Genomic DNA, 15,911 nt, shown 5'->3' with positions numbered 1-15,911 from the left:
AGATGAGGTGGAAGAGTGCAATAGTAAATCAATGTTACAAATGATCAGTAGAAGCTGAATCCTTCACATTTTTAAACAACTTTATTTTTTCACACTTTTATGATCAACTATATTTGTAGACGTAGGCTTTTATCTAAAACACGGGATCAATATAGAACTTGATTATAAAATCACACACCCACAAAGAATTTGTCAATGCTGAGCAAGCGCCAGAGAAGTGCTAATATTGAAACACATTGAATATAAAAAAACTTTTTTGTGGATAAAGCAAGTGTGTAACTACATGAGAACCTTTGTAACTAGTTTTTGTGTCATTTTTTCTGAGTCTGAATAGTACAAACAATGATTAACCAGGGGTATTAACTTATTTTTAAGTTATCATTGTCTTTTAGGCAGAAAACAGAGGCCAGAGCTCTCAGCAACTGGACAAAGTAAGTGGAAGTCCCGGTTGGGGAACTTGAGTTACACGTCAAACTAAACTAATTAAAAAGGTTTAAAGATTTGTGTCTCATGCTCTCAGTTAGATCCAACACTGCATTTCAGACTGCGTTGCATTAATTTAAAAATGTGATGCAAAGGTGATAAAAATCCACAGTCTTGAATTTGCCAAAAAGAATATAAAAATCTTTGATCTAAGAGCTTTGGGATGGTGACGAACTTGCTTGATGTTGCTTCAATGCTCTTTCCGTGTGATCCTGTTGATTTGTCGACTGGAAGGGTTCTCATCACCGCCATTTTCTACAACACCAACAAACTCAGGTCATCGTTGTAACTGAGAAATTGTTCTCAATCATTAAAACATTTTTAAAATTTGTTTGAGCTTAAGCTTGCCAATTAATTAATTTAGCACATTAAATGTGTATACTATAAAAACATTTAGTTGTTGTATTTGAATAAATAAATAATATTGATATTTTGAGCTTTTGCTTGACGTGAAACGTAGGCTACCCCTAATTGAATGGCCCGGTTTTTTTTTCTCTGCGGCCGTTACCATGGATGGAGGAATCTGATATGAAGACAGCGACACCAAGTGGTGAAGTTTAGGACTGCAGAAAAATGAGTTGTCAGATTTACAGACTTTAAAAAACAAGAAGTGTTAACTGTATTTATTTTACCTTCATCTTCTGCTTGAGTCAATGAAATCTATCCTGAGCTAAAATTTGACGGACCTGATGGCCTGAGAAAATTATTTTGTCAGTTTTACTAGTTTACCATCATGGCGTCATTTCCATTTGTCTCAGATGGGATACTAACTTAAAGCTTTCTTTTTTTAAAAAATCAAAATCTGTCTATTTCATTTCTATCTATTAAAAAGACTATTCATTATTCAAACTAAGACATGAAAACAAAAAGCATTCGACCCATCCCCTGGGGGAGCGGTGAGCTGCAGCCGAACCGCGCTCCGGAGGCAGCAGCGTTAAGAGTCTTGCCCAAGGACCCTCACTGGGTGATGTTAATTGCTCGCCATTAATATGGGAATTGTGCCCAGTACCATTGTTCATTCCCCTCCGGGAATCGAACCCTGGATTCCTGCGTGGTAGCCTTTCACCTCAGCTACCCAGACAAAATTAATATTTTAATTGCAAAGTTGCTATAGCAAAGTTGTTCTAACTAGAAAGAGATTTTATGTTTAGCATAGTCAAATATTTTCTATTCAGAAACTTAAGTGTTTGACTTTTCTCGTATTGCCTTTGTCGAAGATGTAATATTTAGACTCCAAGAATTTATATTTAGCCTGAACTTGCAAAAAATGTTTCTATTTTCTGTGGGGATTTGCTCATTTCTGCAGGTCAAGGTGAGATGTGCGGGTAAAAAACTCTGGTGCAGCCTCTGCCTTTATGGTTGAGGTCTCTTGGAAACATGGCTCTGCTGGGTTATTGTGATCCTTACATTTGTCATTCAAGGGAGCATCAATTACTTTTCCTGGCAGACTTGTGTCAGAGTTAGATTCCTATTTAGGTAGAGGTGAGTAGAGAAAGCTAGTTTATTCCAGAAAGGCTTTTAACTTTTCTTTAAGTTTGATCGACGAAGTTTATTTTGGAAAATTTGAATATCCTGTTTGCATGAATATTTACTTTTTACATTACATTCAGTGACTAAACCCAGCCCTAAAGATATAGGCGAAACTGAGAAGCTCACATTGACGCCATACCACTCAATCACTGCACGCTCTCAACATCTTGAAATGAGGCAACTTTTGTTTTTTTGCTGTCAGCTCTGTGGATAAAAGCTGGAGCCCTGATGTTTGGCCCTAACAAGCCCCATGTGAGAGCAGGGCAGAAAATCCAAGCTGTCCTCTGCTCCCTGCTTGACTTCCCGACTGGTGAGAGCTTCAGCAAAAAAATCTGCCATGTGGACAAAACTGACACAACATGCACTTTCAATGAGATTACCCTATAGATTTAAGCCTTTTTTCTCTATTCAGCAGGTTATGTAACCTTTATAGCTTTTGTTTAAAAGTAACAAAAGCGAAAACTTGTCAACTGATCTCAGAAAACAGGCTGTGACAGCTGCGAAGAAGTCAGTGTGAATACCTCCACTAAACATCTATGTCCTCATCTCTATTTTATTTTGTTTGCTCACAACTAAAGTAAAAAGAAAAAAAGAAAAAACTTTTATTTCTGACAAACATTTTTACATTTTCTTCTATCTTTCTAAAACCTTCTTCAGCAAAAATTGAGTTGAAACAAATTCCATCAGCCACTGAAATATCCTGTGTAATCGGCACATAGTTGACAGGTCAGCATTTTTCAGGAATCCATGAATCATGCAGAACCCAAAGAGCAAATAATATACATGGACTTCATTTGCATCAAGATCAGTGAAGCCTGATTAGAGACAGTCAACTTTTCTCCTGACAGAAAGGGGATGGAGGAACCATAAGTTAAAAAAAACAGCTTTAAAGCCTAGATGGAGTTAAAGGTCAACAACCTGAATTCCTGGGTTAGTGTGGCAGCTCTTGATGAAAACAGACACTCAACAGCTGCATAATAGAAATGAGAGGGGAAATGTCTACTGATAGATCTACCACCCAGGAATCAGATCAGGCTCAGCTGCACTCGTGGCAATCTGGCCTTTGTTTTAGTTTTTTAGTTTTACATTCGAAGTCCAAATATGTTGGATTTATAAAACTTTTCAATTCTTATTTAAATCAGATATTTTATTTGCCTGGAAAGGAAGGTCCAAGTTCCCTGATGGACAATTGAACTACAAAACTCGAGACAGTGCAAAGGACTGACGGCAAAAGGGATGAATGTCATTGAAACAAATCCAAACAGAATCACATGATGAGAAATTTAAGGTTATTTTCTTGTGAAACAAACAGGAATCAGTGAACTTTTCAACTTTAAGATAATCTAAAAAGATCTGTGTTTTTTTTTACCAAAGTTTCTTTTGACAACGTGATATACTGTATTTTTCTATTCATTTCTTCAAGTTCTCAATGTGTTTCCATGGAAATGTTTACAGCCATTGATCATTCTTTTTCATAGTCTACATGCTTAGTCACCCTTTAACTCACATCAGCTCAACAAAGCTCCCTTGAAATAAAACAAAGTAAGAGGAACAGACAGGTTGGAAGAAAAACACAAGGTGAAAGATGAATGTGTAGCCTGTGAAATTCAAAGGCAGTCTTTCTCCTGTTTGATGCTGCACCAAACCCTTAAGGGATGGGAGTTGTTTGTTCCTGATGTCACTCACCTGTCAATCAAGGTGACACGTGAATTTGACCTCCGCTGTCTGACCTGTTGGAAAATTTTAGCAACATAAGCTAATAGCAATTTTTCATTTACTCAGGCTTTTTCCAACACTGAATACCGGAATTTCTAAAATATACTTAACTACCCAATGATTACTGTTTGGTTACTATGGCAACTGATAATATAAAGCCGTTCAGAGGGAGGGGCAAAAAGGTTTTTGGGACAGGTCACAAGCATACAACCCCCCCCAAAAATACACACGGGGACCAAGAATTGTAAAGAATTCAGAAAGTAGAATGTCCAAAGAAGAATTATGTTAGCAAGTAACAACTTATATTAAACTGTTTAACAACAACAGCATCATTAAAAAACAAATATGTTTATACACATGAATGAAGTTCACGTTCATTAGGTCTTTTTTTAAGGAGCAGCAAATATTGTTCACTAAAAGTTAACTTTGGTGAGAGAAACTACAGATTAAAGGCCAGAAAACAGAAGAAGCAGCTTCAAATGTGTCCAATGATACAAATATAAAAGTCAATGGGAAAGATTCCAAGCACAAATTTAATTTTATATGGATTTGATTTGCAAAATACATAGAACCTACTTCCCTCAGAGACATTGATCATCATCATTGCTATTGGTGATTTTTTTTTTTTTTTTGACAAACTGAAGGATGAAGGCCCTGTTTTGCTCCTCTGCAGGTTTAGCCGTTGCACAAGTACTCAGCCTTCAAGGGAAAACATTATCATTTGTGCATCAGAGCCAGTTTTGTGCAAGTCTACTTCATGGTAAAAGCTTTTGTTTTACTGCCTTTTGCTGGAAGCTATCCAGCATAAACTCTCATGTGTTGGAGGAGCAGCAGCAGCAGTATTGGCCTTTTTGGTCTGAGTAGACAGCGCCCCCAAGTGATGATTCTGTCAAATGGCGGCTGTTTTACCCGTCAGATGCTTTGAGAATACTTTATGTCTTAATCAAACTGCCAAACCACAAAAATGCTTTTTATGCTGTGATCTTGACAGTGATGCCCTGAGTGGCTACAGGAAGGATAACAAATTAACACAACGCAGTGCTAAAACAGATAGGATATTACTTTTTGCTCTAACAAAGTAGTGTTTGTTAATGTATTATTATTTGCTAATTACATGTATAGTAATGTGTGTATAACAGACCAACCACATAAAATGTTATTAATCAAATATTGTATTATAATGCATTTTAGCATTAAAATGAAAGACAAATATGTTTTCTTTTCCTTCAGGTCACTCACTTCATTACTTTATGTTAAATTAATCAATTTGATTTTTAATAACTGAAATAAGTCTGCTGTGACATGCCATAGACCAAACACTGTATTATATTTGCATTTATTAGGATTTTTTTGTTTAGTTATTTTTTTAACCACAGGTCTTGGGTTTCTGCTTTTTTATCTGTACCCCCTCCCCCCAAAGTAAAATCTCTATATATTTTTATAGCATGGCCTGCCCTACACTGACCAAATTTTGCTTTTTGTGTTCCCACTTTTTCAAAAGTAAAAATGGGATTGACAATCCACACAGCCAAGTCGTGTGACTTATTAACAGCACTTCAGTTAATTTATTTTAGAATAGTATTATTATAACAGACTATATTAACGTTTATTAGTTTTTATGTCAATGCTGTCATATAAAAAACAACAAATCCTTAGGGATATCCCAATTTCCCCTAACATGAATAATGACTAAGAGACTTCAAATAACAAAACTTATAGGATAATAATTTAACACTTTTTTTAATTTTCTGTTTAGAAAAGAGAGACTTCTCTCTTGATTTTTAAATAAATAATAAGTAATGTAAATACATGTAAAGTGGGGCGGGTTAGTTGTGCATCCCCGGACCTCCGTAATTGGTCAGGACCGCGCGTGCTTCTCTCTGATTGGTCGCTTGAGTTGTCGTCCCCCATTTCTCCTCCCGGTTTTTCTGTCGTGACCTTTTCCCTTGGCAACCACTTCCTCCGAGCACCAAACGGCCATCTTTGTTTTGAAGTCATTCATGAAAAGTTGTTTTGCTCATTTAAACACGCCGAGCGGCACATTTGCGCACCAAGCAGCGTCGTCGGCGCTGTGTGCGTGTAGTCTGCGGACCAACGCAGAGCCGCCTCGCGACAGACTGCCGCCGACATTTAGTCAACACCGACAGCGTACGTTCACATTGCTCAAAATTGTCGTGTTCTTCTTCGCTTCGTGTTTTCAGCTTAGTTACTGGAGTCCTTCATTGTACCTTCTAAACTTAACACATATATGTACATGTTATATTCCCGAGCTGAACCAAATCAAAGCTGTTTTGAATGAGACAGTAGTTGGAGCACGAGGACAAACAGAGCTGCCGAATGAAAGCCTGTCTGTGTCTTTAGGTCCCAAAGGGATCCCAGAAAAGTTAACTTTCTCTCGATACCGGTCATATTTTTCTTTATTCTTAAAAAAAACATATTGTATATCGATAGAATGAGAAAGAAGCAGACGGCCAAACAGAGGAAGACGGAGGAGACTACCGCAGTTGTTCAAGAGTTCGTGGTTGAGAAGATAATCCGCCGTAGAGTCTTTAACGGGAGAGTAGAGTACTTCCTGAAGTGGAAGGGTTTCACCGAGTGAGTGAGATCTTTCCCAATCCCAATAGTCCCGCAACTTTAATGTGGCCTAATGTTTTTTTTTTTTATGTGATCACAGTGCTGAAAACACGTGGGAGCCTGAAGACAACCTGGACTGTCCTGAACTCATCGAGGAGTTCCTGAGGAACGCTCCGGCTTTCCCAGAGGAGAACGAAGAGGAGCAGAGTGAACAGACGCTGGTTCCTAAAGAAGAAATGACCGAGCAGGAGACGGAGATTGTGAGTGGAGACAAATGTGCTGGTGGAATGGCTTAGGCTTTTAAGTTTAAAATAATGCATAAGTGTACCACTTGATACCACACCAGGACGAATTCCATAATATAAATAATTTGTTGTTAATGGAATCTACCTTCATGGGTGCCCATTTCCAGGCCTGGAGGGCCGGCCTCCTGCTAGTTTTCCAGAAATCCTGCCTTATAGGCTGGTGATTACCTGGATCAGGTGTGTTTAGCCAATTAGGAGCTTTAATGGCAGGTTGGTTAGAAAACATGTAGGACACCGGCCCACAAGGCCTGGGGCCTGTTGCACAAAAGTAGGATAAGGGATTAAGCCAGGATATCTTGGTGATCCTGGCTCAATTGATCCCCAATCCGGTTGCACTAAAGCTGGATAGGGGGCAGGAGGATATGTTATGGTATAAATTACCATGGAGATTTATTCTGTGGAGCTAGCCTGCTCCAGACCAGGCTAAATTCCAGGATCTATTTAATCTCATCCCTAATGTCAGTCAGCAGTCGCCACAAATGGAAACCAATAGTTATTTCATTGCTCACTATACATTGTTATCACATATAACTAGACCCGCTGTCATTATTTAAACGTTTGTGATCATTAATTTCAATCATTTTGGATAAATAATGAGTTTTAGATGATGTTGCTATCATTAGATAATTTACAGTTTCCCATAGACTATAAGGCTATATGTAAAATAATAGAATATTAGGGCCACAAAGGGAAAAAAAGACAAGTCACAATATTGTAACCAGTTGTTTTAAAGGAGGACAGTTGTTAAAATGACAGATGTGGGGCATTTCGTGAAATTGTACCTCAGTATGGTTTCATAAACGAAGACATGCTGATGTGCCAGAATATGAAGTATCACATTTTCATCACTATCAAAACTGTAAAAAGAATATGTTGCTTTTCTGCAGAAAGAACCAGCCTCATAAATTTATGACTTTATCCTTTTTTCCTTAGTGGGGCCCTAGTACTCTGTCATATAGAATAAAACACATTCCATTTAAAACACAATGTGTAACATTATGTTCCTTTATTGAATAAGGACAAATTAAAGCAGGTAAACTACACTCAAAACAGGTTCACTTTGAATGAACATAAGAAAATTATGGAAAGGATTTCCACATGATTAGACAGGGTTACTTGAACAAAAATGAATCATATTGGTCCTACTCAATGTACTTAGGTTCAAACTAATAAATTTAAGTTGATTCAATCTAAATACTGCAGTTGGACCCAACTTTAAATTAATATTGTTGCTCACTCTAAAAAGATAAAAGTTGATCCAACTAAATTGAATCACTTCAATTGGTCACACCTCATTAAATTAAATGTATTCAAATTAAATTTGTATGACTTCCTAACACAATTTATGATGATATAACTTAATTTTTTGCTTTAATGTTATTTATACATCTGACATTGATAATGTTTTCCAATGGGTCTTTTAATTTTCACATCAAAGACATGAAATACACAGTAATGTCCCACATCACAGGACAGGAGTTCAAATAATGCAAATTCTGTTTTAAGTTACATGAACAGTTTACCGCACAAGGGGTTTGGTCATCATCCTCTCCCACACTCTAACTCATGGTGCAGAAAAAAAATAACCATAACAGTTTAAATCACTAGTTAAAACAGAGTAAAACAGCTAGACAATAAATCCCATGGACAAAAACTCACACTTAGACCCCAATCTGCCCAGATAGACAAAGAAAATGGAATCCCACAATTCTTTGCGATAACTAATGTATCCAATTTAACGGTATCATATTGGATCAACATGATTGAAATTAGTAACTTTTAAATGGATTATTTTTATGTACGATCGACATGATTCATTCACTTAAGATTTACAAACATAAAATTTTCTGGTTGAAATGACAAGTTACATTTTCGTAAACTTAATTGGCTGGAAATTTAATTCAAATTCTTTTTGAGTGTGCTTTATCACTGTGGCGGTGTTGCCTTTCTTCTTCAGTGATGAAAGTCTTCCGGGAATTCCCGGAAATCCGGGTTTTTGAGCAAACCGAACGTACTTTCCGGGAAATAAAGACCTGATCTCTACGGACAAATCGCTTTCCGGATTAGAAAATGGTCTGAAATCAGCTAATTTTAGCTTTATTTTCTATATTTCTCCGCAGATCGCTTCCTCTATGGTCGTGGCCATTTCTCGTCTTCCCGGCCTAATTGACCAATGACGGGACGTTTTAGTTGCTTTCGGATGCGTCGACGGGTCTGATTGGCTCTGTCTGCACCACGTGGTCAGCGTGACTTGCTTCCCTAGAGACCAAAACTGGCGGACCCACGCTAAACTTTCACAAACACATCTGAAGAGTTTGCGATCAAATTTGTGTTAAAATAATGGCAGGCATCGTCATTATTGAGCGTGGTCACGACCTCAGTTGTGAGAAGACGATAAAAAACAAATTGAAGTGGTCTTGGCTGGAAAAAAAAAAAAGATTTTAAGGTAGTGTAGGTCAAATACTTTTTTGTGTAAAATAATCTCAAAACCACATTTTGAAATAATTTCAATTTTAGTTTTGAGTTTCAGTTTTTATTTTGAATACATTTCTCTATCTAATTTATTTGTATTTCCTAATTACCATGATTTAGTTCAGTATAGTTAACATTAATTATAAGTATTTGATGGTTTGGACCCGCACTCCCTTAAAAAATAATGTTTACAATGTTTAGTTTAGTTTGTATGTTTGTTTTGATATTTCCCAGATTACTTAGTATTGGTGTTAAAGAATTGATGTATTATGTTATAGAATTATAGTTTAAAGCAGATCCCATATTTTGATGTAATTATAGTTTGAGAAAACAGTGCAAGTGGATGTTGTACATCAGTCATTTCTAAAGCAGAAATAATGTATAAATAACTGAGGTATTTTCATAGAATATCATAGTTACTGGTGTTCTTTTTGCCATTTGGGGCTTTGATGTTACTATATTTTAGCAATTGTATGTTTTGCAGCTTTAAGGAAAAGCGTAGATTGTAGGATTGTGTTACTTTGAGCAATTTTCCAAATTCTTTTTTAGGACCAGCAAGTCCTTAATGGAGAGTCAAACTAGGGGTTTGAATGACAAATCATGATGCTCCAATTAGTCTTAGTTTCTTGATAAAGAAGTGAATAACTAGCTGCCAGAATGCATCTAAGACCACGTATTTTTCCAAAATTTCGCTCTGTGCCCGCCATATCGCTCAAAGAAAAGTTCAGGGATTTTTTCCTTGCCTGACTTTCATCACTGCTTCTTAATTATATCTTTAACCTCCTCGTATGCCTCCATGAGGATTTGTGCTTCCGGCAGGGAAAAGTACACGGCTCTAGTTGCCATGGTAAATCAGTTTATCTGTGATCTGTGGCGGGGTCTGTTTGAGTGAGCCGTGAGCGCGCACCTATCCAGGATTGGTTACACCTGGCTTGATGAATCCGTGTCTGCTCATCCTGGCTTGGTCTTTGTGCAACCAATTAAGCCTGGACGCACATGTTTTGGATTCATTGAGCTCAGCTCAGTCATTTATCCCGGATGTCTTAATTCTACTTTTGTGCAACAGGCCCCTGGTTTTGGGCACCCCTGTGGGTTTATTTTACTATAATGTAAAAACAGCCAAGTGCATCACAGCGGTTCAGTTTTTGTTCTATTTTGATTCTTTTTTCTGTTTGTTGATTAAATAATTATTGTGTATTCAGTTTCTACATCAAATCAAACTTTATTTATTAAAAAAAAGTGCTTTTCGTGCCACGAGCAGCCAGAAATAAATAAAATAAAAAATGAAGGCAGCAAACCGAATTAAACTCCCCCCCCAACACACACACACACATACACCCCATGACCCCACACACAATGAATACGGACACAAAAACCTGACTGTAATTGCATAAAACGCTTTAATTTGTTTTTATGCATGGTAGGTTCTGTTGAAGAAAGGTTAAGAGCTTCGATCATTTGACTTGGTAGTACAGATGTTGTGTATTTGGTTGGTTTTGTGATGCTCCTAAAGTGAAATTAGTGTTTACTGTTTAAGCACAGTCAACTAAAACAATGTTTTCTTTTTTTTTCTTACTCCAGTTCAGTGAGCTCGCTTCAGCCTCTCATGGTGACGGCTATGTCCTGCAGTCAGATGATGAACAGTCAGACGCTCCCACCGACCTCAGCAATTACCTCGAGCCCGAATGCATCATCGGCTCCACAGACAGAAAGGGGGAGCTCATGTTTCTAGTCAAATGGTAACTGCTCTGCTTCCTCTTACTGCTGCCCACAAAATACCACAGCTAAATGTTTGTGGTCTCAGTGTCACAAACATCTGCAGTTTTGCTTTCAGACACTGCAGAGAACTGCACTTTCTTTCTTTTTCTCATTTCTTTAAAAAATGATGTTCTGTATTTCAGATAAAGACTGGGAAATTGTGGGTTTGGTCTATCTAAACTTTGAAAAAGATCATTTTGACTTTCAGCAAAGTGGTTTTTAATAAAAATGGAGGACATTTTTGGCCCCCTGATGGTCCAGAACCAGACTTCATGTTGTTAAAAGAAAGTTGATTTATCTGCTGTACTTTTCCAAAATACTTTTTTTTTTGAGTTTTTAGAAAAAATATCTTTGTTTTTATGTTCTTTTTAAAGTAAAGAATGTCACAATGACTGATTCCCAGAGCTCCTTTTAGACACAGTGTTTATTTATAGTAATGCAAAGTATATTTGGACTTTAAGACAGGATAACCTTCAGCATGTGTGCATTCAGAGTTTCACTGTGTGAAACCATACTATTAAAAGCTGTTGAAGAACTAGACTGTAATTTAAACAAGAAAAGGAAAAATAATTTTTATTATGAGACTAAACCACCTAGTAAGTTCTAATCATTCGTATAATTGATAGATCTATTGATCTAGTCTTTATGACAGAATATTGACAAATTTGTGTAACTGAAGTTACGTTTTTTTAAAATAGTTATTTCAGCACTCTGTTTAATTTCTTGGTCTTCTGCTGGGATTTCTCCTCACAGGAAGAACTCAGAGGATGTTGCCCTGCTGCCGGCCCGTGAGGCCAGCACCAGATGTCCCCAGGTTGTCATCGACTTCTACGAGCAGAAGCTGACGTGGCACTGTGGAGACGAGGAGCAGTGAAAGCACGGAGGAGAGCAGATCCCCAAAGCCCAATTCCGCCTCCATCAAGTGTCCTCTGCTCGCCGAGCATCAGAGGCGTCAATTCTCATCCTTTCAGACTGTGGCGGTTGTGAGATTGTCCACAGGAAGGGACGCGAAGCGCCTTCATCCTGGTGATGTTGCCTTTGAGGACGTTGACGGAGACTGGAGCTAACTTAGGTGCAGAGCTTCACATCCGAAGGCAAACTAACCTGTCGCAGCTTTCCCTGTATGTTATGTAGCAGACTTGATCACTGTGGATGTGTTTTTGTTTTGACAATGTTGTAATTTTTACCTATCTTAGAAAGAAAACCTGTATGTGAGAGGGCTGCTCTACTGTCCTAGTTGTGTTGTGAGCCCTTTCCAGTCTGTACCTGTTATCGGTGAGGTTTTTATTTAGATTTTAGATTGTTGGTGGTGCAGCGTTTGTGAAAAGATGACCCAGGAGAAACGTTACATAATTTTCACCAGCAAACTACAACATGTTTATTTTTTCTTGTATTAAAAAACAAAATTGGATCAAAAACATGATTCAGAATTGTGGGTGTTAGCCCAGAAGGAAGTCAAATTTATTTTCACTTTTAAAGACATGTTTAGATTTAAATGCTTTAAAACTGAATCTTTTCTTTTAGCACTTTAGCTCTGAGACTACAGGGAATGAACTCAAACTGTATTTATGCAGCTCCACTTACTTGATGCTTTCATCCTGATGACACTGTCCTGACGTTGACATTTCCCACCAACCTTAAACCTTGAACACACCTGCAACTGAACTACTGTTATTGTTGACCATGGCTCTGTGAAGTCTGAATAAAGGAAACCTTTTGTGACTATTTTTTTCCTGTCTTTTTTTTTATTATTTTTATTTTGATCACACAAAAAACAGTAAAACTTAAAAAAGATGTGGATTTATTTTAAAATGTATGCACTACATGTTTTCTAGGTTATTTGGATAGCTGTGAGGGAGGAACCTTGTCGCAGTCTTGTGACTTTATTTTGAAACCTTTGTCCCCAGTTAGTAAATGTGATATTGAAAAGGCGTTTGCACAGTGCTGAGTGCAGCATTTGTTTGACATACAGTCTGTAAAAGTTGTGGATTATGAGAAGAGGATCTGGCAGCACTGTGAATCAGGTATGTCAAGACAACTGTGTTATGTAAATAAAACTGGATTGATCTGAATGTTTTTAATACAGATTTTTTTTTTGGTGGGGTTTGGTGTTTTGCTTGTGTCCTTCAGACAATTCTTTAGGAGGTGGCACATGCAGGAAAATTTGGGACTTGAGTAATAACAGCTATTCTGGTGGATTTTCCCATCCCTTTTTGTTCCGTCACAGTTCCTCTCCTGACAAATAAAATCCTTCCCCTTTCTACCAAACCAGTTCTTTCAGTTTTGTGTGTTCCTGCCTTCTCCATGCAGCAGGCCATCAGTGTCTGGGTGCGAGACCCGCGGATACAAAAGAATGATTTCTGGCATGCCTACATAGACTATGAAATTTGTTTACATGTAAGTATGCCGAGAGAGTGACAGATTGTATCAACATCTCTGATTTTTTTCCGTCATGTGTGAGTTAACTTCTGTATTTTAGACTGACAGTGTGTTCCTCACCAAGAAAACCTCAAGAGTGAGAAGGAGGTACAGTGAGTTTGTGTGGCTGAGACAAAAACTTCAGGAAAATGCTCTCCTGATGTAAGTACCTTAACCGTAACTTTGTGTGATAACCTTAAACCTTTATTAAAACCTTTTTCCCCCCCTTTAAGGGTCAAGTTACCAGAGCTACCTCCCAAAAATCCTTTTTTCAGTCTAAATAGCGCCCAGCAGATCACTGAGCGAATGAAAGGACTCCAAACGTTTTTGGAACAGTAAGAAAAAAGCTCACAGATCAATGCATTTCTTAACTTTAAAGTACCACACAACAACCCAACTACTATCTATGTACAAGGATTTGGATGTTCCACATTCCACAAGTACGGTACTATTTCTGCTTCCATTTTGTGCCAACTGAGACCCATTTTTGTCTCTTATTCCTCAGGGTCCTTCAGAGCCGCCTGCTGCTGTCTGACAGCTGCCTGCACCTTTTCCTGCAGTCAGACCTCAGCGTGTCCATGATAGAAGCCTGTGCAGCAGGAAGGACCAACTTCTCTGTGGCACAGGCCGTCCAGCGCAGTGGCCTGAGGAGATTCCACTCAGAAGACGACCTGCCCAAAGAGATCAGCAGGTCCTGTGAGTCAGACTCAGATAGGTAAGAAAGCTGGGATTTTAAGTATAAAGGGATTTTCTTTTTTGGTGACAACATTTTTTTTTATTGACAAAAGAGTTTCGTGTTCAAATATTCAATCTTTTTTTGTACAAACTGTTTTCTTTCAGCTCAGAGAGCAGAGATTCAGAGGAAAAGATAAGGGATCTGGCAGTAAACAAAGTAAGAAGCACGGGTTCACTTGATCTCCTGGACTCCAGCTATAGGACAAGGACAAGGCACTCCGATGCTTACCTTTAAAAAAGTGTTGTTGTTTTCATGAAACTACTTAAATGCAAGAGGAGCCTTTCCACTTTTTATTCTGTCCAGTTTCTGGGTTTGTGTTTTAAAAACAGCTATTCTACATTTTTTGGCTTAAATTGTGATTACTTGTAAATTCAGGATGTGGTATAATTTAAATGTTTGTGTGACTGCTGTGCAGACGGTTTGTCTGGATATATTTGCCTGAAGGTGGCAGTATTGCCACAATTTCACACAAACATGCCCTTTCTGAAACTCCACCTCTCTGTAATTTCTTCATTACCAAAAACCTTAAAGAAATATTGAAACGTTTCTGTTCATGTTGTGATACTTCTAAATACAAATATAAGATCTCAAGCGATGAATGATCCTTTTTTTGTTGTTCTTCTTCTAAATAAAGTGCAGGTCAGTCATCTGCTGCAGTGCTTAGACGCACAATAGGATCTCTTTAGCCCTCCCACCCTTTCAGGTGTGTGGGTGCTAAGATCCTGTAGATTCCCAACGGACTCGCTTCTGTCTGACAGACCAGCTCCATTACTCCCCAATCTGCCATCAGTGCTGACAAACTCTCCTTTTCATCCATCTCCCTCGCTTACAGTTGTTCCTTCCAGTATTTTCTCTATTTGAAGGCGATATAAATGCCACCTCAGTGTTCGCACAAAATTAATAACCACTAAACAGAATGAGGGAAGGCTAACACATCTGCACAGCTAATTAGATTCGCCTTTTCTCTCTGCAGCAGCTGAGAGGCTCATTAGAAATTCAGGACAGGAGAAGACAAAGGATTTATGTTACACTGAGCAGAGGTGTGATGCTGCATCAGATCTGAGGGGGAGCAGCTGGGAAGTAGAAAGCCTGCAAACCTAAAGTGGAGGTGGCCCATATTTCCTGAAATGTGTGGGTGTACATGTTCATTTACATATGCAAATGATAGCCTGACCATGTTTATGTCACCCCCTTGTAATGCTTTCCCCAACGCCTGCAATGATGCTATGCCGTCTGCGGCACATTTTATTCAGAAAACATTCAATACAGCTCTAAAAGTCTATGCACATAAAAGATGAGTTATATCTTCTTAGTTAAAAAATCTCGCTCATGCAGGCTTATCTTTCAGGTGTTTAGATCAATTTGTTTTTACAGAAAATTAAATAATTATTTTCATCATTTTGAGGGAAAATTTTCAGTAAGTGCCTTTAAATCTACAGTTTTTTACAGTCCAAGGCTTATCTAAACTGGGGCTTTTTTTTTTGCTGACACTTGGTTCCACTTTCCATAAAGGCTGTCATGCAAGTCATTCTGACTCATCAGCTATGTGCTTCGATGGAACATTTCAGCAACGATCAGAGTCCCTTTTCACGGAACATCAGGCATTGATTAAAAGTTTGGTACACGGGATTCATATAGGTGGCCACTGCAACTCAGAAGGGATTTTTTTTCCAGTTTATTCTTGTAAATGTAACAGAACTGTAGTGATCACCAAAAAGAACAATGCTATACTTCCTTTTTTTTTTTTTTTTACTGTTCATGATGCAGCAAATACACACACAGAGACACAATTATGGCCTCTTCACAGAAAAACCACAACAATCACTGACACCATGTCCACCACTAATCACCAGGACGCTTTTACTAACTAAGGATTACCATATTAAAAAAAAACAGAAAGACTACAGCTGGAAATGATT

General features: G+C 38.0%; 2 protein-coding genes across 4 annotated transcripts; both read left to right on the top strand.

The window, feature by feature from the left end:
- The first annotated feature begins 5,663 nt into the window (after positions 1 to 5,663).
- On the top strand, positions 5,664 to 12,563 carry LOC101159942 (chromobox protein homolog 3). 2 transcript variants are annotated; one of them, XM_023964275.1, is made up of 5 exons: positions 5,664 to 5,877; positions 6,181 to 6,324; positions 6,404 to 6,563; positions 10,662 to 10,819; positions 11,592 to 12,563. In XM_023964275.1, exons 2-5 carry the CDS (start codon positions 6,182 to 6,184, stop codon positions 11,710 to 11,712), a joined length of 582 nt encoding a protein of 193 aa, XP_023820043.1. In that variant the 5' UTR covers positions 5,664 to 5,877; position 6,181; the 3' UTR covers positions 11,713 to 12,563. The 2 variants fall into 2 exon arrangements, with proteins under 2 accessions (XP_023820043.1, XP_023820044.1); XM_023964276.1 differs by lacking the exon at positions 5,664 to 5,877 and having other exon boundaries at positions 5,888 to 6,324.
- Positions 12,564 to 12,736: 173 nt separating this feature from the next.
- Positions 12,737 to 14,588, top strand: snx10 (sorting nexin 10). 2 transcript variants are annotated; one of them, XM_004077833.3, is made up of 6 exons: positions 12,739 to 12,862; positions 13,149 to 13,235; positions 13,318 to 13,418; positions 13,490 to 13,591; positions 13,762 to 13,971; positions 14,097 to 14,588. In XM_004077833.3, the coding sequence occupies exons 1-6, from the start codon at positions 12,830 to 12,832 to the stop codon at positions 14,224 to 14,226; spliced, it is 663 nt and encodes a 220-aa protein (XP_004077881.1). In that variant the 5' UTR covers positions 12,739 to 12,829; the 3' UTR covers positions 14,227 to 14,588. The 2 variants fall into 2 exon arrangements, with proteins under 2 accessions (XP_020565787.1, XP_004077881.1); XM_020710128.1 differs by lacking the exon at positions 13,490 to 13,591 and having other exon boundaries at positions 12,737 to 12,862.
- Positions 14,589 to 15,911: the final 1,323 nt, after the last annotated feature.

The sequence above is a fragment of the Oryzias latipes genome, chromosome 16, assembly GCF_002234675.1.
Source record: "Oryzias latipes chromosome 16, ASM223467v1".
In the NCBI taxonomy this organism is placed as follows: Eukaryota; Metazoa; Chordata; class Actinopteri; order Beloniformes; family Adrianichthyidae; genus Oryzias; species Oryzias latipes.
Note: the sequence above shows the minus strand (reverse complement) of the source record. Positions and strands in the feature narration are given on the sequence as shown.